Raw genomic sequence first — 26983 nt, 5'->3', positions numbered from 1 at the left:
CAGCTTCCCCAAGCCATAGACTGTTCTCTACTGGAGCAACAAGTCTGACACCAACAGGTTCCTGAACAGCTTCCTCAAGCCATAGACTGTTCTCTACTGGAGCAACAAGTCTGACACCAACAGGTTCCTGAACAGCTTCCCCAAGCCATAGACTGCTCTCTACTGGAGCAATAAGTCTGACACCAACAGGTTCCTGAACAGCTTCCCCAAGCCATAGACTGTTCTCTACTGGAGCAACAAGTCTGACACCAACAGGTTCCTGAACAGCTTCCCCAAGCCATAGACTGCTCTCTACTGGAGCAACAAGTCTGACACCAACAGGTTCATGAACAGCTTCCTCAAGCCATAGACTGCTCTCTACTGGAGCAACAAGTCTGACACCAACAGGTTCCTGAACAGCTTCCCCAAGTCATAGACTGTCCTCTACTGGAGCAACAAGTCTGACACCAACAGGTTCCTGAACAGCTTCCCCAAGTCATAGACTGTCCTCTACTGGAGCAACAAGTCTGACACCAACAGGTTCCTGAACAGCTTCCCCAAGTCATAGACTGTCCTCTACTGGAGCAACAAGTCTGACACCAACAGGTTCCTGAACAGCTTCCCCAAGTCATAGAATGTCTTCTACTGGAGCAACAAGTCTGACACCAACAGGTTCCTGAACAGCTTCCCCAAGTCATAGACTGTTCTCTACTGGAGCAACAAGTCTGACACCAACAGGTTCTTGAACAGCTTCCCAAAGCCATATGACTGCTAAATAGCTAACAAAATGGCTACACAGACTATCTGCATTGACCTTTTTATTTTGGCACTCACACACACTCTCACTGACACACACTCTCTCACACACACACACACACACACACACACACACACACACACACACACACACACACACACACACACACACCTTCATTTGCTCACACACAGGTAACACACACATTCATACTGACTCTACACACACACACACTCACATACAATCATCATATACGCTGCTACTACTCTGTTTATCATTTATCCTGATGCCTATTCAGCTTGTCCCTTTACATATCTTCCCCTACCACTCCACTATCCCTGCAAATGGAATTGGCACTGACCCTGGAACAGGCCCTGTTTATAGCTTGTTCTTCTTATTTATATTTCTCATGTATTTTTCTTCTACTTCACTTTACTTTGTTTCATAGTATAATATGTGTACTACTGATATTGATGAACCCATTGCTGGGAAAGAGCTTGCAGAAAGGCATTTCACTGTACTTGTGCACGTGACAATAACACTTGAAACTTGAACGTGTGGGCATACTGTTTTCATAAGCACATCGATATGATATTTACAACATCAAATGTTTTGGCTACACCTGTAGGGATATTAGTAGGTTTTCAACCCGGGAAAGATCGAACAGAGAACATAAAGAGAGACGAGACAAAACTAGCCAGAAGACTGGGCATTCAACCTGTCTTTACATGATGTGCTGAAACTTTGAAAGTAAGGTGCAACTACTTTCATAGAAATGTGTTGTAGAACGAGTTTCTTATGAAGCACATTCCAGACACGGGCTCTTGCTACCTTGCCATAACTGATTTGACAGAGAAATATCAGCTAGATAGACTAGCCAGCTGCAGCTATCCCAAGCTATGCTAGCTAGCAGCTGTCAGCTTGGCTAAACACATGGTCAGTGCAGGCTTTGGCCTCCACATAGAACTGTATTAGCAGACAATCGTAAAATGGTGAGTCAGTCAGGAAGGGAGAAGTCCTCAACTTCAACATTTCTCGATAGAAAAGCTAACTTAGCTTACCTCGCTGTACTCACTACCGCCCTTGTTTGTTGTGACTGAATGGGAAAGACACAGCCAAGAAACATCCACATCAAACCACACCCCCAAGACAACTCTTGTTTGGCTTCCGTCATGGCCGCTAGCATTTCTTAATTACAAAGTGTCAAAACAAGGCCAAATCAGGAAGTTCAGTGGCTCTTTAACGTTTTGCAATAGGACACGTCTTACCTTTGTGAATGTGCATCCTCTTTGCTTCGTGGCTCATGTCGTGGGCCAGGTCTCCTTCTTTAGGCCCAGGCAAAATGCTGGGGGAGAGGCCCAGCAGAGCTTGGTTCATTTGGTTCATAGAAAGACCATTCTGATGTATGGCTGGAGAGGAGAGAGAGAGTAGTACAGGTGAGCTAGAAGATGTTTTTGTCTGTTCGAGTTCACAAGTCTATGCCCTGTCTTGGGAAATGAACAGCTAGCGAACACATTTTGAATTTTGAACATGTGGACAACTCAAAATAACTGTTCTTCAATCCTGGTCCTAGGGACCCATAGTGTGCAGGGTTTTATTCCAGCCCAGCACTAATATACCTGATAGAACTGATCAAATGAATAATCTAGAACTTGAGTAGTTGATTTAGATGTGTAACCACTGGGCTGGAAAAAAAACCTACACACCCAGAAATGAAGAGTTCTACAAAACTCCAACTCTAAAATCTATCGGTTCAGTACAACAACAACAAGAGTGGGTTAGCAGAGTGGGTTTGTTTACTTGCGGAACTGAACACGCAGTTAGCCAGTCTGACTCGTTGCATGGGGAGGGAATAGGGGGACGTACGTATCCTGTCTGAGGAGCTCTCTGTGCGGGCCGGTGAGCTGGAGACACTGCTGCTGCGGTGGGACGATGGGTGGCTGCCGGGCCTCCTGCCGTCCTCTAAGGAAGGGGCGGGGGAGGGACTGTCTGGGACACGCTCCTGTCAGCGACAGAGGGACATCAGTGACAAATGAGGTCCATGAAAGTAGATGCTGTGTAATCAACTGGCCATTTCCACAGTGCTTCCCTCTCCTTCATCGCAGTCAAAAGTTCATTATAAGTTACAAACTGTGTTTGTTATACACAGTTTGTGTGTATTCTGCCACTTTACCTTGATGACTGAGGTGACCATTCTGCAGGGCAGGCTCTGTTGCTGTGCCACATCTTCCATGTTGGAATATAACAGTGTTTTCCAATCCTGGTCCTGGGGACCCATAGGGGTGCACATATATATATATATTTTGCCCTAGCACTAACACAGTTATGGTTCTCAAGGATCAGGATTGGGGAAACACTGTCATATTATGTCTTACTTTATAGTTTAGTTTTATTATTATTACAGCTTACTTTGATGACTGAGGTGACCATTCTGCAGGGCAGGCTCTGCTGCTGTGCGGCGGCGGCCATGTTGGCGATGGTGCTGAGGTGGTTCATCTGGCTCATTGCCATGGAAACAGAAGCAGGGGGCAAGCTAACAGGGATCAGGGGGTGGGGCATCATCATGAAGGGCAGTTCCAAACCTACAACAGGGGAGAAAGGTGATAGGTTAATGGAAACCATGATTGGTTGGTTCATTTCGATTGGAGGACGCTGATTGGTACATTTGGGTCACTTGACAGAGGTAACTAATAAGGTCTGGGTTCAGTAAAAACCTGTCTTGGTAATGGTTATGTGGTATCATTTACCTTTGAGAGAAACATACCTGCTATTTTTAGACTGTTAATAGTTTTATTTGACCATAAGAAAAAGTAACTAAGTAACTTTAAACCGTTTGAATTGAATTAAGATTTACTGAGCTGGGTGGCCATGCTGGCATAACCTGATAATGATACTGACATGCCTTCTCAATAACTACATCAAATAATTATCATCAAACAACATCACACTAATTTACTGTATTAATATCAGCAGAATGTATTAAACCTGGTCCTTCCTTACAGAATATTTTTAAAACCTCATCTCAAGCACTTCACGGGGTATCATTCCATATTAACATAAGAGACGTACATGTTAAACACATGTTAATAATAGATACCATTACAATAACTGTAATGAAAATGGCAATGATGATATCTATATATACACAATAATTCAAAGCCACACTAAATGTATTGGGTAGAGTGTTATGAGATGTAATGTTTTAAATGGTATATAACTGTCTTAACGATGCTGGATCCCAGGAAGAGTAGCTGCTGCCTTGGGGATCCTTAATAAAAAACAAATACAAAACCAAAGGTTTTTACCCAGTCGTAAAACAGAAACACGTAAATGATTCTGTGTTGAACAAAAGGTCCACGTTATGGAAATAACGCTTGCTACTTACACATAAGGAATTATCTCAGTCTGTGTCCCAAATGACATCCCATTCCCTTTATCGTGTGCTACTCTTGGACCCCTGGTCAAAAGTAGTGCACTATGTAGTGAATAGGGTGCCACTTGGGAAACACATCACTGTGAAAAACGGCTCCACGCTGAACAAGCTACACCACAGTTCAAGCAAGTCTGATTTTTAACTCTTACAACAACAGGGAATGTTCATTTCGCCTCCGTTCTGTAATCTGTATTACATTACCTCATCACAAGATCAGATATCTTACAACAACAAAACAAATTGTTCCATTTCAGTTCGGCAATAGTACTCTAATTGGTCAAAGTCAAGACATTAGTCGGACAGAAATGTAAGGAACCACTGGGAACAGCGTAGGCTGGCGCTCCACTGTGCCTTTAGATGATACAGTATAATGAACAACTTTCAAAGGACATGAACACACACAGAAGGTCAGAGCTAGGTGTCTGTCCCCGAAACCACAGCTCTCAGCACCCCCACCTCCTTTTTGGAGTGCTTTGAACCTGGTGGGCTCAAAAGTGACTGGGAATTATTTTGTCTTCTTCCTTCGCCACTCAGATGTTTTCCACTGAAGTGCTTTAAAAAAAAATCTCAATGCCTCACAGAAGCTACTGAATCTGCCTAAGCCCCGCTGTAGATTTTCTATAGCAACTTGGCTCAAGGTAAAACGTCTAAAGAACAAGAAGAGAACAAACACCACTAGAACCACCACCACAGAAAGCTAATCCACAAAACAACTCTGCTTTTGTGACAAAACATCAGTTGGCAACAAGGGGCAAGGCGATCAACACCGCAAAGAAATCCTCAAAAGACAAGGACACTGTGAAATGAAAGGCAAGGAGGTACTCCTTCCCTCCGTTGTCCTGTTCCTCCTGAATCATGTTGATTTCCATAAGAAAGATGGCATATTCCCGAGTGGTGAGCATCCCCAAGCATGGAGAAGCAAGGGAGATTAAAGGCATAAGGCGAGGGTGCACCTAAAGGTCCCGCCACCATTCTCGTTGGAGTTGCAACTCTGAAACAATTACCTCCTGGGCTCAATTAAAACAGCACCACAGTGGGCCTGGCGGCAGGCGTACTTACAGTGAGACAACTATGTGTGTCTCTACCTTTCAAAGGTACTCAAGGGCCAGAAAGGGGAGTGCTATCCTGCCTTTGAGGGATACGCATGGGCAAGTGCGCGCACACACACATGCAAAGCAGGCATGTGCAAGAACATGCAGACATGAAAACACACACTGCGTCTGACTACATCTTAAGGAAACCAACTCGCACAGAAGGGGAGCGAGAGAGCCCGAGACTAATGTTTTGTCATTCAAATGCACTGGCTGAGAAGGAACCTGCAAGTCAGCATTTCTTTGGACGGTGTATACCAATTGTGTCCCGTACATACGACAAATACAAACGTGAAACTATACACTTAAAACACACACATCCTTGAGTGATCTCTTGTGCTAGCCAGCTGTGATCCTATGGTATGTCTTGTTCTGAAAAGCAGACGGCTGGGCATACAGTAGACGACCCTAGAGGTCTTAACCTTATGTGTTGGCCCCCCTGTCACATTCCACCATCCTCAAGCGGTGATTCCTCTATAAAGGCCCATTCAGTTGACTATAAGGGAACCTGCTGTAGGCCAAGATGAGTTCATACAGTCCTTTCATTGGGGACTGAAAGGCACTGGGCGCCGTTTGGATTGGTTGGATTCAATGTCTTAGATGGCAGGTGTTGTTGGGAAATAGCTGAGGGTTTGTTTATTTGAGTGGATGTTTTTTCAGACATCTTGTTTCTCTCTTTGGTTTGGAAGTGATTCAGGTATTTTTCCCAGGTACTTACATGGTGGATTTATAGGGAATGGGTTAGAATTAGCTTGGCCAACGAGTGTGTGTGTGTGTGTGTGTGTGTGTGTGTGTGTGTGTGTGTGTGTGTGTAGACTTTTGTGGATTTTTTGTTGTTGCTTTTCCTACCGCCTACAACAAGTCTTATTTCTAGTGATAATTCTCCAACATTACCACATGAACAAATCAAGTCATGTTTTTGGACAAAGTGAAAAAGATCTAACTTGATCAACATTTAAGTAAGTGAGGTTTTAATTGTCAGAACTGTCATTCCCCAGTACAGTAGTTCAACTGATGCGAGTTGAATTCCCATGTGTGGCTTTCCTATTGAAGGGCAAAAACAACAGCATTTGGAGTAATTTACCTGGAGTAGGCCTAAGCCCTAGGGACTTCCAAAGGTGAACTCCTACTTAGCTACCATCATTAAAACTCCAAATCACTTAATACTCAGATAAACAGCTCGAGCTATTAGGTTGGGTAATACAGCACTTCGGAAGAGCACGCATGAATAAGCAACGATCCAAATCATAGAGGATAAATGGAATGAATTCAAATACCCTTTGGAAAGATCACCGTGAAAAAGGTGTTATGTCAGACAGAAACACATGGAGTAGGTCTGGAAAACCAAACGCAGGCTCAAGTATTAATACAAAATCAGTTGATGAAGGGTTTAAAATGATTAAAAAGAGGACGATAATTGCAATCTTTTTCAATGATAAAAATGACTGAGCCATTAACCTGCAGCGAAGCAATCTCCTCTATCGTTAATCCTGCTGGTGTTCTAGCGGTGTGTGTGTGTAACTGTGCCTAAATGTGTGCACAAGTATATGTGTGTGTGTGTGTGTTTGTGCATGTGCATACGTTCATTTGTGTGTGTGTGTGTTAACAGGAGTCCTGATGGAGACAGCTATTGTAACCCCCTTTTCCAACAATAGGGCATCCTCTGGGTATTAATAGCATATTCATCCAAAAATATCGGACTGTATACCTAGCCTTCCAAAAAGCTAACAGACCTCTGTCTAGGTACCAACCAGCAGTGCTGTCTCCTTTTAGCTACAGAGTGGCTAGATTTCCCTTGACAAAATTTAAAGCAGCTCCGACTTGTCACTTTATTATCTCTTCAACTGAATGATTTATTGTTTGTGGAGCGAAGGAGAAAGGAAAGAGAGAGATTACATTTCCAGCCACAGCCAGAGTCTTTCTCTAACTCCCTCTGTCCAGGAAAAAGGCTCCCGACAAACAATAATGTCAGCTGTAATTGATCAGAGGTCGGCGCCCGGGCCTCGGGTAAAAGCTCCACTATTTAAGCGACAATCAGCGCTATCTGGGGCCGAGCGGCCTCCTCAGACACTAGGGCCAATGAAGCTGTCTAACTCTGCTATTTACCTCTTTTAACTGGAAAAGGGGATGAGATGTACTGTAGGAGACAGCAAGGGCTAGAGAGGATCTCTCCTGGCCTCTCTCTCTCTATCTCATTGGTGAAGTAGGAACGTGTCGACGTCTGTGGAATGCGTAATTGGTTGCATGCCGCAGCCAAAGCTGAGGGATCCGTACGCTAGCTAATTAAATGGCTTGTTTCAAGCCTATCTGTCTTAGTTTTAGCAAGGGGCTCAGGGCTTCGGAACAATGGATTGGTAAATGCTGTTGTCAAACTTAAGCTCATTCGTATGTGGTCAGTCCCTTTGATTTGTATTAGGAAAGACACAGGGTTGATTTGGATTGGGAAAGACACAGGGTTGATTTGGATTGGGAAAGACACAGGGTTGATTTGGATTGGTAAAGACACAGGGTTGATTTGTATTGGGAAAGACACAGGGTTGATTTGTATTGGGAAAGACACAGGGTTGATTTGTATTGGGAAAGACACAGGGTTGATTTGTATTGGGAAAGACACAGGGTTGATTTGGATTGGTAAAGACACAGGGTTGATTTGGATTGGTAAAGACACAGGGTTGATTTGTATTGGTAAAGACACAGGGTTGATTTGGATTGGTAAAGACACAGGGTTGATTTGTATTGGGAAAGACACAGGGTTGATTTGGATTGGTAAAGACACAGGGTTGATTTGGATTGGGAAAGACACAGGGTTGATTTGGATTGGTAAAGACACAGGGTTGATTTGGATTGGGAAAGACACAGGGTTGATTTGGATTGGGAAAGACACAGGGTTGATTTGGATTGGGAAAGACACAGGGTTGATTTGTATTGGGAAAGACACAGGGTTGATTTGGATTGGTAAAGACACAGGGTTGATTTGGATTGGGAAAGACACAGGGTTGATTTGGATTGGTAAAGACACGGGGTTGATTTGGATTGGGAAAGACACAGGGTTGATTTGGATTGGGAAAGACACAGGGTTGATTTGGATTGGTAAAGACACAGGGTTGATTTGGATTGGGAAAGACACAGGGTTGATTTGTATTGGGAAAGACACAGGGTTGATTTGTATTGGGAAAGACACAGGGTTGATTTGGATTGGGAAAGACACAGGGTTGATTTGGATTGGGAAAGACACAGGGTTGATTTGGATTGGGAAAGACACAGGGTTGATTTGGATTGGGAAAGACACAGGGTTGATTTGGATTGGAAAAGACACAGGGTTGATTTGGATTGGGAAAGACACAGGGTTGATTTGTACTGTGTTGTTAAGTCTCTTTTTGCATTCATGGTACAGAGACGTGTTTCTCTTCTGATCTGTCGAATTATATAAATGGCACCATTTTAATCAAACTGCTAGAATTACTTCCTGTGTATAAATATACAGTACTCACATACTCCAAAACAATCTATGCTATTCTACTAATTAATCTAATAAGACACAGACAGACAGACAGACAGGCAGACAGGCAGACAGGCAGACAGAGACAGACAGAGACAGACATACAGACAGACCGTGTGTCATTGAGGGGTACCTTTAAGCCTTTTGTGTTTACACACTTAATGTTGAAAGTAAATACACCATCTAGGCTTTGTTAAAGATTGCGTGTGCTATACCTTTATTAAAAAAAAATGTAACCTTTATTTAACTAGGCATGTCAGTTAAGAACAAATTCTTATTTACAATGCCGTCCTACCAAAAGGCCTCCTGGACATATAGGACATAAGAGACAAGAGAGACACCACAACGCTTCATAAAGAGAGACCTAAGACACCAGCATAGTAAGGCAGCAACACATGACAACAATACAGTAGCAACACAACATAACAACAACATGGTAGCAACACAACATAACAACAACATGGTAGCAACACAACATGGCAGCAGCACAACATGGTAGCACCTCAGAGACACCAATACTCCTTAGACGGCCCACAAGAACAGAATGGTCTACCGTATCAAAAACTTTGGCCAAGTCAATAAAAATAGCAGAACAACATTGCTTAGAATCAAGGGCAAAGGTGACATCATTGAGGACCTTTAAGGTTGCAGTGACACATCCATAACCTGAGTGGAAACCAGATTGCAAACCAGAGATAATACTATAGACATAAAGAAAGCCAGTCAGTTGATTATTGATGTTTTTCCCACACTTTTGATAAACAGGACAAAATAGAAAAAAGGCCTTTAGTTTAGTTTATTAAATTATGCACCGTGGCTGCCTTCCAAGCAATGGGAACCTCCCCAGACAGGAGAGACAGCTTAAAAAGGTCAGAGATTGGCTTGGCGATGATAGGGGCAGCAACTTTAAAGAAGAAAGAGCCTAAACCATCTGACCCAGATGTTTTTTTGTGTGTGTTTAAGGAGCTCCTTTAGCCCCTCGGACTCAGTGACCGCCAGCAGGGAGAAACTTTGTAGCGGGGCAGGGCCTCTCATGTGTGTACGACCTTCCGTCCTCTCACATATACACTCGGTTACACACATGACGGTGGAAAGCTCCTTGCACAAACAAAGAGGTGTAAACATGTAAACGTACATGTGCAGACACACACTGAGACAATTATGTGTAAATGTCTCCAAACAGTACAGCACGCATACACTCACAGGCACACACACAGTCACACACACCAATTCCATAGCAAATGGCTACATCAGCAGCTAATTCACATCAACAAACAGAACTGTGGGTTTGTTTACCATGTCGTGATTAAAGAGATACACACACACTTTCAAATGTTTCACGTGGGAAAACTTGACAACTTACGTCATGTAATGTCATGTCATTTAATGTTAGAGAACGTAATGATAAGAAGACATGTTTGGTTTGATGAGGTAGCATAATGACTTGCCTCCCCCTTGACCGGTATGCACACGTACGCACACACACATCCAGTTTAGCATGTGGTAGGAATTACCCGGGAGACAGACCATGTTGTTTCTCCTGTAAGTGTATAAAAATGCTTCGGCCAGCCGCCTACTCCAGATGACTGAGACTGGGATCCAATCAACTGCAGAGAGCGCTTTTCCACGGATATATCGCTTTCAGAAGTGTGTTTGAAATAAAGTATCAACTCCCTCCATCTGGGAGAATCAAATCAAATCATTCACATGTGATTGATTGATTCAATCCACATCACACTATTTACAAATCAAATGTATTTTAAAAGTCCTTCATACATCAGTGGATGTCACAAAGTGCTCCTACAAAACCCAGCCTAAAACCCCAAGAGAAAACAATGCAGGTGTAGAAGCAGCTGCAAGTAAAACAAGTACAATTCTGCTTAGATCCTTCTGTCATGGAATATATGTGCAGTATCTATCTGTGATTTGATGATCATTCCATTTGTCAGGAACAAAAACATGATGATATGTATTTCATAAGGTCTCACTCTTTCTCACAAGATACTTCCACAAATTCTAATTTTCCAATTGAAACATGTGTTTGAAAATAACAAGCCACACTAAATGTTGACCCTAAAGTACCAATGGCAGCATCCATGTAATGCAGTAGACAACTTGAGGGATAGAGATTCTATAGACCAGGTTCATGTTCATTGGGCACCCAACGATAGAAAACCGACTGAAACCTTGAGGGATAGAGATTCTATTGACCAGGGTCATGTTCAGTGGGCACCCAACGATTGAAAACCGACTGAAACCGACTACCTGAACTTGTCCAGTAAGAAAGGTTGATTTTCACTTTCTGTTGCATGCACACATACAAATACAGACACTCACACACCAACACATGCGTGCACGCACACAGACACAAACATAGGCACACCCACACACAACCCATTACTGTAGCTGTTACTACTGAGGGTGGAATATATCCCCGGCCAATCAACAGAGCTCTCCTCTCGATGACAGTGACAACCCAAGCAGATAGAGAGATGAAGTCCATGTGATACTTAGCAAAAGGCCTCTCCCTGTTTTAAAAAGATTGCTTTCAGTCACTTGGCGAGCCGTTTGACTCATGCTTCCCAAATGGAAGATATTGATGAACGCTATCAATCTCCGCCGTCATATTACCTTCGTTACAAATGGCACCCTATTCCCTATGTAGTGAACTACTTTTGACCTGTGCCCTTCGGTTTCATAGGGAATAGGGTGCCATTTGGGGATTGGTTTTATTGTGCTGGTCTTCAGATCATCTATTTCAATTATAAAATTAGCTTCACTCGCTCCGGCCTGTTCTCTCCATCCATAACCATTGGTCCTTCAGAGAAAACGTGGACAATCTGTCATAATGCTAACGATTTCAATGCATTGGATGATGTGATGTCACTTATGTGAATATCACAAAAACAATTAGGTGAAGTGTGTATTATTTTTATTGATATTTGTATTAAATTAATGGATATCTGAATCGGAGTGATGTGTAAACAGTAATGTTAAAATTAGCTTAAACTTAAATCCTTCTGTCTATAGGTTTTTAGAAATGTGTCTTAACAGTAAAAACCTGATTTCTCTCGACATATTTGTTAAAGGAATTGAAACACACAATTGAATAGAAATGCCTGTTTGTTCACAGTGTGAAGGTTGAATTGAATAGAAATGCCTGTTTGTTCACAGTGTGAAGGTTGAATTGAATAGAAATGCCTGCTTGTTTACAGTGTGAAGGTTGAATTGAATAGAAATGCCTGTTTGTTCACAGTGTGAAGGTTGAATTGAATAGAAATGCCTGTTTGTTCACAGTGTGAAGGTTGAATTGAATAGAAATGCCTGCTTGTTCACAGTGTGAAGGTTGAATTGAATAGAAATGCCTGCTTGTTTACAGTGTGAAGGTTGAATTGAATAGAAATGCCTGTTTGTTCACAGTGTGAAGGTTGAATTGAATAGAAATGCCTGTTTGTTCACAGTGTGAAGGTTGAATTGAATAGAAATGCCTGCTTGTTCACAGTGTGAAGGTTGAATTGAATAGAAATGCCTGTTTGTTCACAGTGTGAAGGTTGAATTGAATAGAAATGCCTGCTTGTTCACAGTGTGAAGGTTGAATTGAATAGAAATGCCTGTTTGTTCACAGTGTGAAGGTTGAATTGAATAGAAATGCCTGTTTGTTCACAGTGTGAAGGTTGAATTGAATAGAAATGCCTGTTTGTTCACAGTGTGAAGGTTGAATTGAATAGAAATGCCTGCTTGTTCACAGTGTGAAGGTTGAATTGAATAGAAATGCCTGTTTGTTCACAGTGTGAAGGTTGAATTGAATAGAAATGCCTGCTTGTTCACAGTGTGAAGGTTGAATTGAATAGAAATGCCTGTTTGTTCACAGTGTGAAGGTTGAATTGAATAGAAATGCCTGCTTGTTCACAGTGTGAAGGTTGAATTGAATAGAAATGCCTGTTTGTTCACAGTGTGAAGGTTGAATTGAATAGAAATGCCTGCTTGTTCACAGTGTGAAGGTTGAATTGAATAGAAATGCCTGTTTGTTCACAGTGTGAAGGTTGAATTGAATAGAAATGCCTGTTTGTTCACAGTGTGAAGGTTGAATTGAATAGAAATGCCTGCTTGTTCACAGTGTGAAGGTTGAATTGAATAGAAATGCCTGCTTGTTCACAGTGTGAAGGTTGAATTGAATAGAAATGCCTGTTTGTTCACAGTGTGAAGGTTGAATTGAATAGAAATGCCTGTTTGTTCACAGTGTGAAGGTTGAATTGAATAGAAATGCCTGTTTGTTCACAGTGTGAAGGTTGAATTGAATAGAAATGCCTGCTTGTTCACAGTGTGAAGGTTGAATTGAATAGAAATGCCTGTTTGTTCACAGTGTGAAGGTTGAATTGAATAGAAATGCCTGTTTGTTCACAGTGTGAAGATTGAATTGAATAGAAATGCCTGCTTGTTCACAGTGTGAAGGTTGAATTGAATAGAAATGCCTGTTTGTTCACAGTGTGAAGGTTGAATTGAATAGAAATGCCTGTTTGTTCACAGTGTGAAGGTTGAATTGAATAGAAATGCCTGTTTGTTCACAGTGTGAAGGTTGAATTGAATAGAAATGCCTGTTTGTTCACAGTGTGAAGAACATCCAGTAATTGTGAAATTCTCTGTCTGAATTTCTTTTTATCTTACTTCCTCTTTGTGAGTGTGTATGTGTGGCTATACATGTGGTGATGTCTGGTTGGAACAAATGTGTGATGTACCATAGTTCAATACCCCCTACAGTGTGTCTCGCTGCATCACATTTGACAAATAGAAAGTATTTAAATCCAGGGGGGATGTATTCTATAATTGAGCACTGAGCGTGCATGCAACATGCAAACCTTTATGATTCCAACAAGCCCAGCCACAGGACACAATGATATCATCCTATATGATAAAAATACAGTGTTGGATAGTCATGATTATTGTCCATATTCCAACACTACCATGACATCATAATTATTCGGATACATCCATGTATTATGCAACATAAACATGATGAATCCACACTGTCACGTTAATCACAGCAAGATGATAATAAACTAGACGGTAACTTTACATGAAGTGACATTGTGGGGCTTGCATTAGCTCTTGAAAATGATTTTTGAGCGGATGGATGAAGTTTAAAAGTATTACTTTACTATTTAAAGCAAAGTGGTTACATCTCATCAATGTTAAATGAAGTAAAATAATTGGTCTGAATACTTTGATAGACTACTACAGTACCAGACAAAAGTTTAGACACACCTAATAGTGAATACATCAAAACTATGAAATAACACATATGGAATCATGTAGTAACCAAAAAAGTGTTAAACAAATCAGAAAATATTTTATATTTGATATTCTTCAAAATAGCCACCCTTTGCCTTGATGACAGCTTTTCACACTCTTGCCATTCTCTCAACCAGCTTCATGAGGTAGTCACCTGGAATGCATTTCAATGAATAGGTGTGCCTTGTAAAAAGTATACTTGTGGTATTTCTTTCCTTCTTAATGCGTTTCAGCCAAACAGTTGTGTTGTGACAAGGTAGGGGTGGTATACAGAAGAAAGCCCTATTTGGTAAAAGACTAAGTTCTTTTTATGGCAAGAACAGCTCAAATAAGCAATGATAAATTACAGTCCATCATTACTTTAAGACATTAGTGCCCCCCCTTGGGTTGTGCCGTGGCGGAGATCTTTGTGGGCCTTGTCTCAGGATGGTAAGTCGCTGGTTGAAGATATCCCTCTAGTGGTGTGGGGGCTGTGCTTTGGCAAAGTGGGTGGGGTTATATCCTTCCTTCCGGGGGTATCATCGGATGGGGCCACAGTGTCTCCTGACCCCTCCTGTCTCAGCCTCCAGTATTTATGCTGCAGTAGTTTATGTGTCGGGGGGCTAGGGTCAGTTTGTTATATCTGGAGTACCTTTCCTGTCTTATCCGGTGTCCTGTGTGAATTTAAGTATGCTCTCTCTAATTCTCTCTTTCTCTCTTTCTTTCTCGGAGGACATGAGCCTTAGGACCATGCCTCAGGACTACCTGGCATGATGACTCCTTGCTGTCCCCAGTCCACCTGGCCGTGCTGCTGCTCCAGTTTCAACTGTTCTGCCTGCGGCTATGGAATCCTGACCTGTTCACCGGACGTGCTACCTGTCCCAGACCTATTATTTGACCATGCTGGTCATTTATGAACATTTGAACATCTTGGCCATGTTCTGTTATAATCTCCACCCGGCACAGCCAGAAGAGGACTGGGCACCCCTCATAGCCTGGTTCCTCTCTAGGTTTCTTACTAGGTTTTGGCCTTTCTAGGGAGTTTTTCCTAGCCAAAGTGCTTCAAGACCTGCATTGCTTGCTGTTTGGGGTTCTAGGCTGGGTTTCTGTACAACACTTTGAGATATCAGCTGATGTACGAAGGGCTATATAAATACATTCGATTTGATGTAGGTCAGTCAATCCGGAAGATTTCAGGAACTTTGAAAGTTTCTTCAAGTGCAGTCGCAAAAACCATCAAGCGCTATGATGAAACTGGCTCTCATGAGGACCGCCACAGGAAAGGAAGACCCTGGGTTACCTCTGCTGCAGTGGATACATGAATTAGAGTTAACTGCACCTCAGATTGTAGCACAAATAAATGCTTCACAGACTTCAAGTAACAGACAAATCTCAACATCAACTGTACACAGATGAGACTGCGTGAATCAGGCCTTCATGGTCGAATTGCTGCAAAGAAATCACTACTAAAGGACACCAATAAGAAGAAGAGACTTGCTTAGGCCAAGAAACACGAGCAATGGACATTAGACCGGTGGGAATCTGTCCTTTGGTCTGATGAGTCCAAATTGAAGATTTTTGGTTCCAACCACTGTGTCTTCGTCAGACGCAGAGTAGGTGAATGGATAATCTCTGCAAGTGTGGTTCCCACTGGGAAGGAGGAGGTGTGATGGTGTGGGGGTTCAACCTTCAACCTTCACACTGTGAACAAACAGGCATTTCTATTCAATTCAACCTTCACACAGTGAACAAACAGGCATTTCTATTCAATTAAACCTTCACACTGTGAACAAACAGTCATTTCTATTCTTTGCTGGTGCCACTGTCTGTGATTTATTTAGGATTCAAGGCGCACTTAACCCGCATGGCTACCACAGCATTCTGCAGCGATACGCCATCCCATCTGGTTTGTGCTTAGTGGGACTATCATTTGTTTTTCAACAGGAAAATGACCCAACACACCTCGCGGCTGTGTACGGTCTATTTTACCAAGGAGAGTGATGGAGTGCTGCATCAGATGACCTGGCCTCCACAATCCCCCGACCTCAACCAAATTAGGATGATTTGGGATGAGTTGGACCGCAGAGAGAAGGAAAAGCAGCCAAGAGCTCAGCATATGTTGGAACTCCTTCAAGACTGTTGGAAAAGCATTGAAGGTGCAGCTGGTAGAGAGAACGCCAAGAGTGTGCAAAGCTGTCATCAAGACAAAGGGTGGCTACTTTGAATAATCTAAAATGTTTGTTTAACACTTTTTTTGGTTACTACATGATTCCATATGTGTTATTTCATAGTTGTGATGTCTTCACTATTATTCTACAATGTAGAAACTAGTCGAAATAAAGAAAAACCCTGGAATGAGTAGTTGTCCAAACTTTTGATTGGTACGATATATCAAACAGGTTTATCCAATCACAATGGCCCTGATCACTCTGCCAGTTTTAACTTTTGAATGACGTTTTAAACACTGTAAGAGAAGTAGCATTCCAAATAACAAGAAGAAGAAGAAGAAATATGACAAAGATTTAAAGTGGGGACAACTAATGACACTTGCACTGACTCTCCTGCATCTTAGTTGCTTTGTCTGTTGTGAAACGACCCTATCGACATCATCAACATTCAAACGTCACAGCCCTCATGCATGCATATTCAATACAATATTCCACATTATTTCACACTACTCAAAACCCTGCAAAGGCCTGTTGTCAGTGAAAGGTTGGAATGTCATCTATTACACAGTATTACATTGACACCAAGTGACACTGTCTTTTCAAATTGCCTTGATCTCTCCCAAAGGTCAGCCCCTATCCCTGCTAAATGCAACCTGACAGTGGATGATACAAAGGGGACAGCCCGGCACATGAATCACCCGCTGCATCAAAGCCCTCCAAATTAATCACTCCAATTAATGAAGAATGAAGCCCTAATGTTGATGAGGGCTGACAAGTCGACTAGTCAGTTGTTTTCATTTAGCCTCACCCTATTGTGGTGAGGTAACCACAATAGACAGTTGTACAAATATTTGCATGACATGAGGTTTCTGTCCCACACGTTATTTCCCTGTCTCCATCTCTTCCTCTCTTTCAGCTCTAATAATAATACCACACCACCACTGCCACACAAGATATGATAGAACTTGATGTGGATCATTATGGGAATTATGATTAATCAATTATCCTTGTTTTTCTAATCTATTTCTGCATTTGTCTGCATTTGTTTGTATTGAACATCAGCCCTCCACGCAGTTTCCCAACCACGCATATTCACAGTTTAACGCAGATGCTTAACAGCCAAACGCAAGAGGAATTAGAATGAGGACATTTGACTTCATTAAAAGACCAAAAAAAGATTATCAAGTTTATCTTTTGAAATGTCTATTAAAAATGTGTGTGACGCTTTCTGCTTTATCTGTTACCTGACTCCCCTGGGCCTGAGTCACTAATAAAGAGATGGGGAGGACTCAAGCCCAGGAGGGAGGGAGGGAGGGAGGGAGGGAGGGAGGGAGGGAGGGAGGGAGGGAGGGAGGGAGGGAGGGAGACCAATCCTGCTCTATAGCTCTGTTCAGTCGACAGTATATGCAGACAGACATAATCTATAGGCTGAACAGAGCTGTACAGCTGGATTGGTCTCTCTCTCTCTCTCTCTCTCTCTCTCTCTTTCTGTTGATCTTTTGGGGCGGTATGCAAATTGAAGTGGGTCTAGAGTTTCTGGGATGATGGTGTTGATGTGAGCCATGACCAGCCTTTCAAAGCACTTAATGGTTACAGACGTGAGTGCTACGGGTCGGTAGTCATTTAGGCAGGTTACCTTGGTGTTCTTGGGCACAGGCACTATGGTGGTCTGCTTGAAACATTTGGTATTACAGACTCGGTCAGGGAGAGGTTGAAAATGTCAGTGAAGACACTTGGCAGTTGGTCTGCACATGCTCTGAGTTCACGTCTTGGCCTGTTTAAAAGTCTATTGTTCTAAGATGCCAATGCTAAACTAAGCTAACCTTCTACAGTACTGCTAACCAGGCTAACATCCTAGGCCACAAGTGCTTACAAGGCTAACATCCTAGAACCAACCTTGCTTACCAGGCTAACATCCTAGGCCAGTAGTACAAACCAAGCTAACATCCTAGGCCAACAGTGCTAATCAAGCTAACATCCTAGGCCAGCAGTACTAACCAAACTAACTTTATTTATCAACTCAGGCACAATTAAGAAAGTCAGTTTACAAGTATTAACTAAGCTAACATCCTAGGCTACCCGTGCTATCACAGCCAACATCCTAGGCTACCCGTGCTATCACAGCTAACATCCTAGGCTACCCGTGCTATCACAGCCAACATCCTAGGCTACCCGTGCTATCACAGCTAACATCCTAGGCTACCCGTGCTATCACAGCCAACATCCTAGGCTACCCGTGCTATCACAGCTAACATCCTAGGCTACCCGTGCTATCACAGCTAACATCCTAGGCTACACGTGCTATCACAGCTAACATCTTAGACCACCAGTGCCAACCCGGCTAATGTGGCTAATAAAGACAGGCACTAGCTGCTAGCTAGATGTGTCCTTCCACCCTGAGAGCTTTATTATTAGAAAGGACATAAACAGACTAATTAAATCGCAGCAGTGGAGCCGGGCTGACAGCTGGCGCAGAGAGTGTGACCAAACAGATCCCTATCAAAGAGCAGGAGGCACTGCACACTGCATACAGATGGACCTATTTCATTTACAGTATTTATTATTATGTTATAATCAACATGTATTTATCCAGGTTTCTCTCAATGAGATCTATGCTTTTGATATCATATCTATGATTATTTTCTTGGATTATTATGTGTGATTTAATGCACAGTATTGTCTACTAGACTTTGACAACTCACATTCGTCCTGTAATATATGAATTGTAATGCCAATGTTTTATCATTGTTCCTCTGTAGTACTTGTATGGACACAGAGAAAGACAAACGACAGAGTACATGCTACAACAATGAACACATATTCTAACTCAATGACATGTGACCTAGTCTGGGTTTACCAGAGAAACCCAGCTTTGCATTCATCTCAGATAATAAGGGCTAACTGGTGTACTGTCTGGAGAAACAATGTGTCCTGATTCTATTCTCTACTGCTAGAAACACAAATACACACCCACACAGTTAACATTTGGAGCATTTGGAGCTCGCTAAAATGAATACATCCTGAATAATTGATGAAGTCTTTTAAAATAATTGTCATCTACCTGCCAACAACCGATAAGGCAAAACCCACTGATGAGGATAAAACATGGTTTGAACAAGTCAATAATGGCAAGAGCAACCGGAGCAAGCTTAATCAATGAGGCCGCTGCGTTTCCAAACAAGGACCTGAATTATAATGCTGATTCTCTCTCTCTCAATTCAATTTGCATGAAGTAACAATGTACATATTGCCAAAGCTTACTTTGGATATTTACAATAAGAAAATAATAAGACTCAAAATTGTCAACGGGACAACAGTAACAACAATAACCAAGGGTCAAATTAACCATACATTGAACTATAACAATAAGCATACAGTAGAGGACATGAGCAGGTTGACACTGTCCCTCATCTTATGGCAGGCAGCAATGTAGTGCGCTGACAACCCACAGCTCTCTCTGTCCTCCCCCAACAGGACGGGTAGCCTGTCTTCATCAGAGAGGTCTTTGAAACCTTGAATAAGGGTTTCAAATTTGGGAAAATGACACTCTCTAATTGTTTTATATTTTTGTCAGGAAATGCAGCTCCGTCTCAGGTTCTGCTGTTGTGCAGTGGTTGCACAGCCTTTCCTCTACAGGGAGCCAGGTTTTACTGTGTCTAACCTTCTCAATGGCAAGGCTGTGCTCACTGAGCCTGTACTTTGTCAAGGTTTTTCTAAGGTTTTGATCAGTAACCATGGTCAAATAGTTAGCCACGGTGTACTGTCGATTTAGGGCCAGATAGCACTGCATTTTGCTTTGTGCTTGTGCTTGTGTTTCTCAATAAGCAATGTAGTTTGTTTTGATTGTGTTGTAATTTGTTTTATCCTGATTGATTGGATGTTCTGGTCCTGAAGCTTCAGTGTGTTAGTAGAACAGGTTAGTGAACTCAGCCCCAGGACCAGCTGGATGAGGGGACTGAGGCTTCAGTGTGTTAGTAGAACAGGTTAGTGAACTCAGCCCCAGGACCAGCTGGATGAGGGGACTGAGGCTTCAGTGTGTTAGTAGAACAGGTTAGTGAACTCAGCCCCAGGACCAGCTGGATGAGGGGACTGAGGCTTCAGTGTGTTAGTAGAACAGGTTAGTGAACTCAGCCCCAGGACCAGCTGGATGAGGGGACTGAGGCTTCAGTGTGTTAGTAGAACAGGTTAGTGAACTCAGCCCCAGGACCAGCTGGATGAGGGGACTGAGGCTTCAGTGTGTTAGTAGAACAGGTTTGTGAACTCAGCCCCAGGACCAGCTGGATGAGGGGACTGAGGCTTCAGTGTGTTAGTAGAACAGGTTTGTGAACTCAGCCCCAGGACCAGCTGGATGAGGGGACTGAGGCTTCAGTGTGTTAGTAGAACAGGTTTGTGAACTCAGCCCCAGGACCAGCTGGATGAGGGGACTGAGGCTTCAGTGTGTTAGTAGAACAGGTTTGTGAACTCAGCCCCAGGACCAGCTGGATGAGGGGACTGAGGCTTCAGTGTGTTAGTAGAACAGGTTTGTGAACTCAGCCCCAGGACCAGCTGGATGAGGGGACTCTTTTCTTTGCTCAGCTGTTCGCATTGCAGGGCTTGGTAATGATATGAAAGGGGGTCACTGTATTTTAGATGTATCCAAAATATTTATTATTAGTGGATATTGGCCTAATTCTCTCTTGTGATGTCATTGTTATTGATTCCTTCCTCTGAGGGGGGTGGGGTGATGGGAAGTTTCTCTCCTCCTCCCGCTCTCCTTCCCCATTTGAAATTTGGCAAGCCGTTACCAGCAGCTTAACCAAAAAGGATTAAGTCCCATAGCCAACTAAGAACACAGATAATGCTCAGTAATTGGTAAAAAATGAAGATGAATGGGACAGCCAGATAAGGGCCAATTAGTTGCTTGCCGCATACAGCTGTGGTCTTCTCCTCATGCAGCCCTCTCAGGGGCCCCGGCCCACACGCACACACAGGCACAAACACAGGGCCCCCCATCTTCTCAAACACAGACGGGTCATTACGAAATTCAGTGGACGACCCCAGGAAGAGAGTACAATGTCTCCTCATCATCTCTCCTACCACCGGGGCCCCTGTTTATGTAAGATCTTCTCTTATGGCATCATGCTCTCTAAGCATCATTGTCCCAAAAATATGTGAGCTGTTAGTTATAAAAGTGGCCATAAGCCAACATATGCATATACAGTGCCTTGCGTAAGTATTCGGCCCCCTTGAACTTTGCGACCTTTTGCCACATTTCAGGCTTCAAACATAAAGATATAAAACTGTATTTTTTTGTGAAGAATCAACAACAAGTGGGACACAATCATGAAGTGGAACGACATTTATTGGATATTTCAAACTTTTTTAACAAATCAAAAAATGAAAAATTGGACATGCAAAATGATTCAGCCCCCTTAAGTTAATACTTTGTAGCGCCACCTTTTGCTGCGATTACAGCTGTAAGTCGCTTGGGGTATGTCTCTATCAGTTTTGCACATCGAGAGACTGACATTTTTTCCCATTCCTCCTTGCAAAACAGCTCGAGCTCAGTGAGGTTGGATGGAGAGCATTTGTGAACAGCAGTTTTCAGTTCTTTCCACAGATTCTCGATTGGATTCAGGTCTGGACTTTGACTTGGCCATTCTAACACCTGGATATGTTTATTTTTGAACCATTCCATTGTAGATTTTGCTTTATGTTTTGGATCATTGTCTTGTTAGAAGACAAATCTCCGTCCCAGTCTCAGGTCTTTTGCAGACTCCATCAGGTTTTCTTCCAGAATGGTCCTGTATTTGGCTCCATCCATCTTCCCATCAATTTTAACCATCTTCCCTGTCCCTGCTGAAGAAAAGCAGGCCCAAACCATGATGCTGCCACCACCATGTTTGACAGTGGGGATGGTGTGTTCAGCTGTGTTGCTTTTACGCTAAACATAATGTTTTGCATTGTTGCCAAAAAGTTACATTTTGGTTTCATCTGACCAGAGCACCTTCTTCCACATGTTTGGTGTGTCTCCCAGGTGGCTTGTGGCAAACTTTAAACAACACTTTTTATGGATATCTTTAAGAAATGGCTTTCTTCTTGCCACTCTTCCATAAAGGCCAGATTTGTGCAGTATACGACTGATTGTTGTCCTATGGACTGAGTCTCCCACCTCAGCTGTAGATCTTTGCAGTTCATCCAGAGTGATCATGGGCCTCTTGGCTGCATCTCTGATCAGTCTTCTCCTTGTATGAGCTGAAAGTTTAGAGGGACAGCCAGGTCTTGGTAGATTTGCAGTGGTCTGATACTCCTTCCATTTCAATATTATCGCTTGCACAGTGCTCCTTGGGATGTTTAAAGCTTGGGAAATCTTTTTGTATCCAAATCCGGCTTTAAACTTCTTCACATCAGTATCTCGGACCTGCCTGGTGTGTTCCTTGTTCTTCATGATGCTCTCTGCGCTTTTAACGGACGTCTGAGACTATCACAGTGCAGGTGCATTTATACGGAGACTTGATTACACACAGGTGGATTGTATTTATCATCATTAGTCATTTAGGTCAACATTGGATCATTCAGAGATCCTCACTGAACTTCTGGAGAGAGTTTGCTGCACTGAAAGTAAATGGGCTGAATAATTTTGCACGCCCAATTTTTCAGTTTTTGATTTGTTAAAAAAGTTAGAAATATCCAATAAATGTCGTTCCACTTCATGATTGTGTCCCACTTGTTGTTGATTCTTCACAAAAAAATACAGTTTTATATCTTTATGTTTGAAGCCTGAAATGTGGCAAAAGGTTGCAAAGTTCAAGGGGGCCGAATACTTTCGCAAGGCACTGTATTTATTGCTGTGGTCTACCGCCCCTCCGACACTTTGGTGGAGGCTGTTGGTATTATTTCTGATTGTATAAAAGCCTTTCTGGTATCTGAACTGGTTGTGTGAGGAGATCTAAATCTTGATTGGATTACACATGCCTCAGATCAGCTTAAGATGATCTGTTTTCAACTTGACTCAGCTGATAAAAAAACACTCGGATGAACGTAAAAAACCTAGCAAACTCCTCATTAATTAACTTTATCCTGACTAACTGTCCCCATAAACATTTTGCTAGTGGTGTTTTTGCAAATTATATCAGCGACCACTGTCCTTGCATTATAGATACCAAATTGAAAAACTCTGATAATAATAATAATTATTGCCCCAGGCATTCAATCATGATCTATATTAATCAGAGATTTTATCTCAGCTGGTTCCCACATTTAAAGAAATGTTGGTCATACTGGTCTTGGTCAGTCAGTTGACTGTCACTCCCACATACAGCCTCCATTTGACTCTTCCTCCTACATACATCCAGTTGACTGTTCTTCCCCCATACAGCCTCCAGCTGACTGTTCTTCCCCCATACAGCCTCCAGTTGACTGTTCCTCCCATATACAGCCTCCAGATGACTGTTCCTCCAACATACAGCCTCCAGATGACTGTTCTTCCCACATACAGCCTCCAGTTGACTGATATTCCTACACACAGCCTCCAGTTGACTGTTTTTCCCACATACAGCCTCCAGTTGACTGTTCTTCCCCCATACAGCCTCCAGTTGACTGTTCCTCCCACATACAGTCTCCAGTTGACTGTTCCTCCCACATACAGCCTCCAGTTGACTGTTCTTCCCACACACAGCCTCCCGTTGACTGTTCTTCCCCCATACAACCTCCAGATGACTGTTCTTTCCACATACAGCCTCCAGTTGACTGTTCTTTCCACATACAGCCTCCAGTTGACTCTTCCTCCCACATACAGCCTCCAGTTGACTCTTCCTCCCACATACAGCCTCCAGTTGACTGTCCTTCCCACACACAGCCTCCAGTTGACTGTTCCTTCCACATTCAGCCTCCAGTTGACTGTTCTTCCTACACACAGCCTCCAGTTGACTGTTCCTCCCACGTAGAGCCTCCAGTTGACTCTTCATTCCACATACATCCTCCAGGTGACTGTTCTTCCCACATACAGCCTCCAGTTGACTGTTCCTCCCACATACAGCCTCCAGTTGACTGTTCCTCCCACATACAGCCTCCAGTTGACTGTTCTTCCCACATACAGCCTCCAGTTGACTGTTCTTCCCACATACAGCCTCCAGTTAACTTTTCCTCCCACATTCAGCCTCCAGTGGCCTCAATGGATGATTAGTCAACCTCACGTGACTTGGGAAATAGTATTCAGGGTTTTTATTTTTTTCAACTCACAGAAACAGAGGAGGCAGCTCCATTCATCCCGGGTGACTGTGAACATGGACGTGCCCAAACAGACCTCCGTAAGGCGATTAAAATAGCAAAATGTTAGCATAGAGATAAAGTGGAGTGGCAATTCAATGGCTCAGACACAGTACACATGTGGCTGGGACTCCAACAATCATGGATTATAAAGCAAAAGCCAGCTACATCGAGGACACTGACACCACGCTTCCGGACAAGCTAAACACCTTCTTCACACATTATGAGGAAAACATCACTGAGCATCTCACAAGGTCTTTGTGGCTAACGTAAGTGAGATATTTAAATATGTTAACCCTCGCAAGGCTGCCGGCCCAGAAGGCAACCCAAGCAACGTCTTGAGAGCATGCGCATACCAGCTGGCTAGAGGGTTTACGGACATATTCAATCTCTCACTATCCCAGTCTGTTGTCTCCACTTGCTTCAAGATGTCCACCATCATTCCTGTACCCAGGAAAGTGAATGTAACTGAACTAAATGAATATCACCCCATAGCATTCACTTCTCTAATCATGAAGTGCTTTGAGAGGCTAGTTAAGGACTATATCACCTCCATCTTACCTGACACCCTAGACCCACTACAGTTTTCATACCTCTCCAATAGATACACGGATGACACAATCGCCATTGCACTGCACACTACCCTATCCCACCTGTACAAGAGGAATACTTATGTAAAAATGGTGTTCATCAAATACAGCTCGGCCTTCAACACCGTAGTGCCCTCCAAGCTGATCACTAAGCTCAGGGCCCTGGGTCTGAACCCCTCCCAGTGCAACTGCATCCTGGACTTCCTGACATTCTGACCCCAAGTGGTGAAGGTAGGCAACAACACTTCCGACACGCTGATCCTCATTAAGGGGGCCCCACAGAGGTGATGCTCAGCCCATCCTGTACTCCCTGTTCACCCATGAATGCGTGGCCATGCAAGTCTCCAACCCAATCGGTAAGTTTGCTGACGACAAAACAGTGGTAGGCCTGATGACCGAGGTCAGCCCAACATATCAACGGGGACACACTGGCTGCCCTCCAACACATCTACAGCACCTGGTGTCACTGGAAGGCTAAGAAGATCATCAAGGACCCCAGCTGGGACTGAGAGACTGATAAAGAGCTTCATCTCCAGGCCATCAGATGGTAACAAGTCACCACTAGCCGGCCTCTGCCCAGTACCCTGCCCTGAAGCTCAGACAGTGTCACTAGCCGGCTACCACCGAGTACTCTGCCCTGCAACTTAGAGACCACCGCCCTATGTACATAGAGCTATTGAACACTGGCCACTTAAAACATGTTCACATACCTTTTTACCCACTTCAAAAAATATTCAGACCACTTGACTTTTTCCACATTTCGTTAGGTTACAGCCTGATTCTAAAATTGATAAAAAAAACATGTTTTTCCCCACATCAATCTACACACAATACCCCATAAGATAAAACTGGGTTTTGGAAAGGTTTGCAAATTTTTTGAAATAAAAAAACAACAGAACTATCACATTTGCATAATTATTCAGACCCTTTACTCGGTACTTTGTTGAAGCACCTTTGGTAGGGAATAAAGCCTCAAGTCTTATTAGGTATGACTCTTAGGTATGACACACCTGTATTTGGGGAGTTTCTCCCATTCTTCTCTGCAGATCCTCTCAAGCTCTGTCAGGATGGATGGGGAGCGTTGCTGCACAGCTATTTTCTTGTCTCTCCAGAGATGTCTGATCAGGTTCAAGTCTGGGCTCTGCCTGGGCTACTCAAGGATATCCAGAGACTTGTCCTGAAGCCACTCCTGCATTGTCTTTGCTGTGTGCTTAGGGTCGTTGTCCTGTTGGAAGGTGAACTTCCGCCACAGTCTGAGGTCCTGAGCACTCTGGAGCAGGTTTTCATGTAGGATCTCTCTGTACTTCGCTCCGTTCATCTTTCCCTCGATCCTGACTAGTCTCCCAGTCCCTGCTGAGGAAAAACACTCCCACAGCATGATGCTGTCACCACCATGCTTCACCGTAGGGATGGCGCCATGTTTCTTTCAGACGTGACGCTTGGCATTCAGGCCAAAGAGTTCAATCTTGGTTTTATCAGACAAGAGCATCTTGTTTCTCATGGTCTGAGAGTCTTTAGGTGCCTTTTGGCAAACTCCAAGCGGGCTGTCATGTGCCTTTTACTGAGGAGTGGCTTCCGTCTGGCCGCTCTACCATAAAGGCCTGATTGGTGGAGTGCTGCAGAGATGGTTGTCCTTCTGGAAGTTTCCACCATCTTAGAGGAACTATAGAGCACTGTCAGAGTGACCATTGGGTTCTTGGTCACCTCAAATCCTGCAGGGCCAGACGAGTCCCCCTGCTTAAGCCAGAACATGTCCAGTCTTGGCAAGTCGGTTAGGACATCTACTTTGTGCATGCCACAAGTAATTTTTCCAACAATTGTTTACAAATAGATTATTTAACTTATAATTCACTGTATCACAATTCCAGTGGGTCAGAAGTTGACATACACTAAGTTGACTGTGGCTTTAAACAGCTTGGAAAATTCCAGAAAAGTATGCAATGGCTTTAGAAGC

The 26983-nt window shown here is 43.1% G+C and overlaps 1 protein-coding gene across 1 annotated transcript in view; it reads right to left on the bottom strand.

The window, feature by feature from the left end:
- LOC139380472 (dachshund homolog 1-like) overlaps positions 1 to 26983 on the bottom strand; it is a 310374-nt gene that overhangs the window by 95481 nt on the left and 187910 nt on the right. The window contains exons 4-6 of the mRNA XM_071123163.1: positions 3143 to 3315; positions 2534 to 2735; positions 2002 to 2142 (exon numbers count right to left, since the gene is read on the bottom strand). Coding sequence (XP_070979264.1) covers positions 2002 to 2142; positions 2534 to 2735; positions 3143 to 3315 — 516 coding nt within the window. The remainder of the gene's footprint in view (positions 1 to 2001; positions 2143 to 2533; positions 2736 to 3142; positions 3316 to 26983) is intronic.

Source organism: Oncorhynchus clarkii, chromosome 22 (assembly GCF_045791955.1).
Source record: "Oncorhynchus clarkii lewisi isolate Uvic-CL-2024 chromosome 22, UVic_Ocla_1.0, whole genome shotgun sequence".
NCBI classification, from domain to species: Eukaryota; Metazoa; Chordata; class Actinopteri; order Salmoniformes; family Salmonidae; genus Oncorhynchus; species Oncorhynchus clarkii.
The sequence above is the reverse complement of the archived record's forward strand: the minus strand, read 5'-3'. Positions and strand labels throughout refer to the sequence as shown.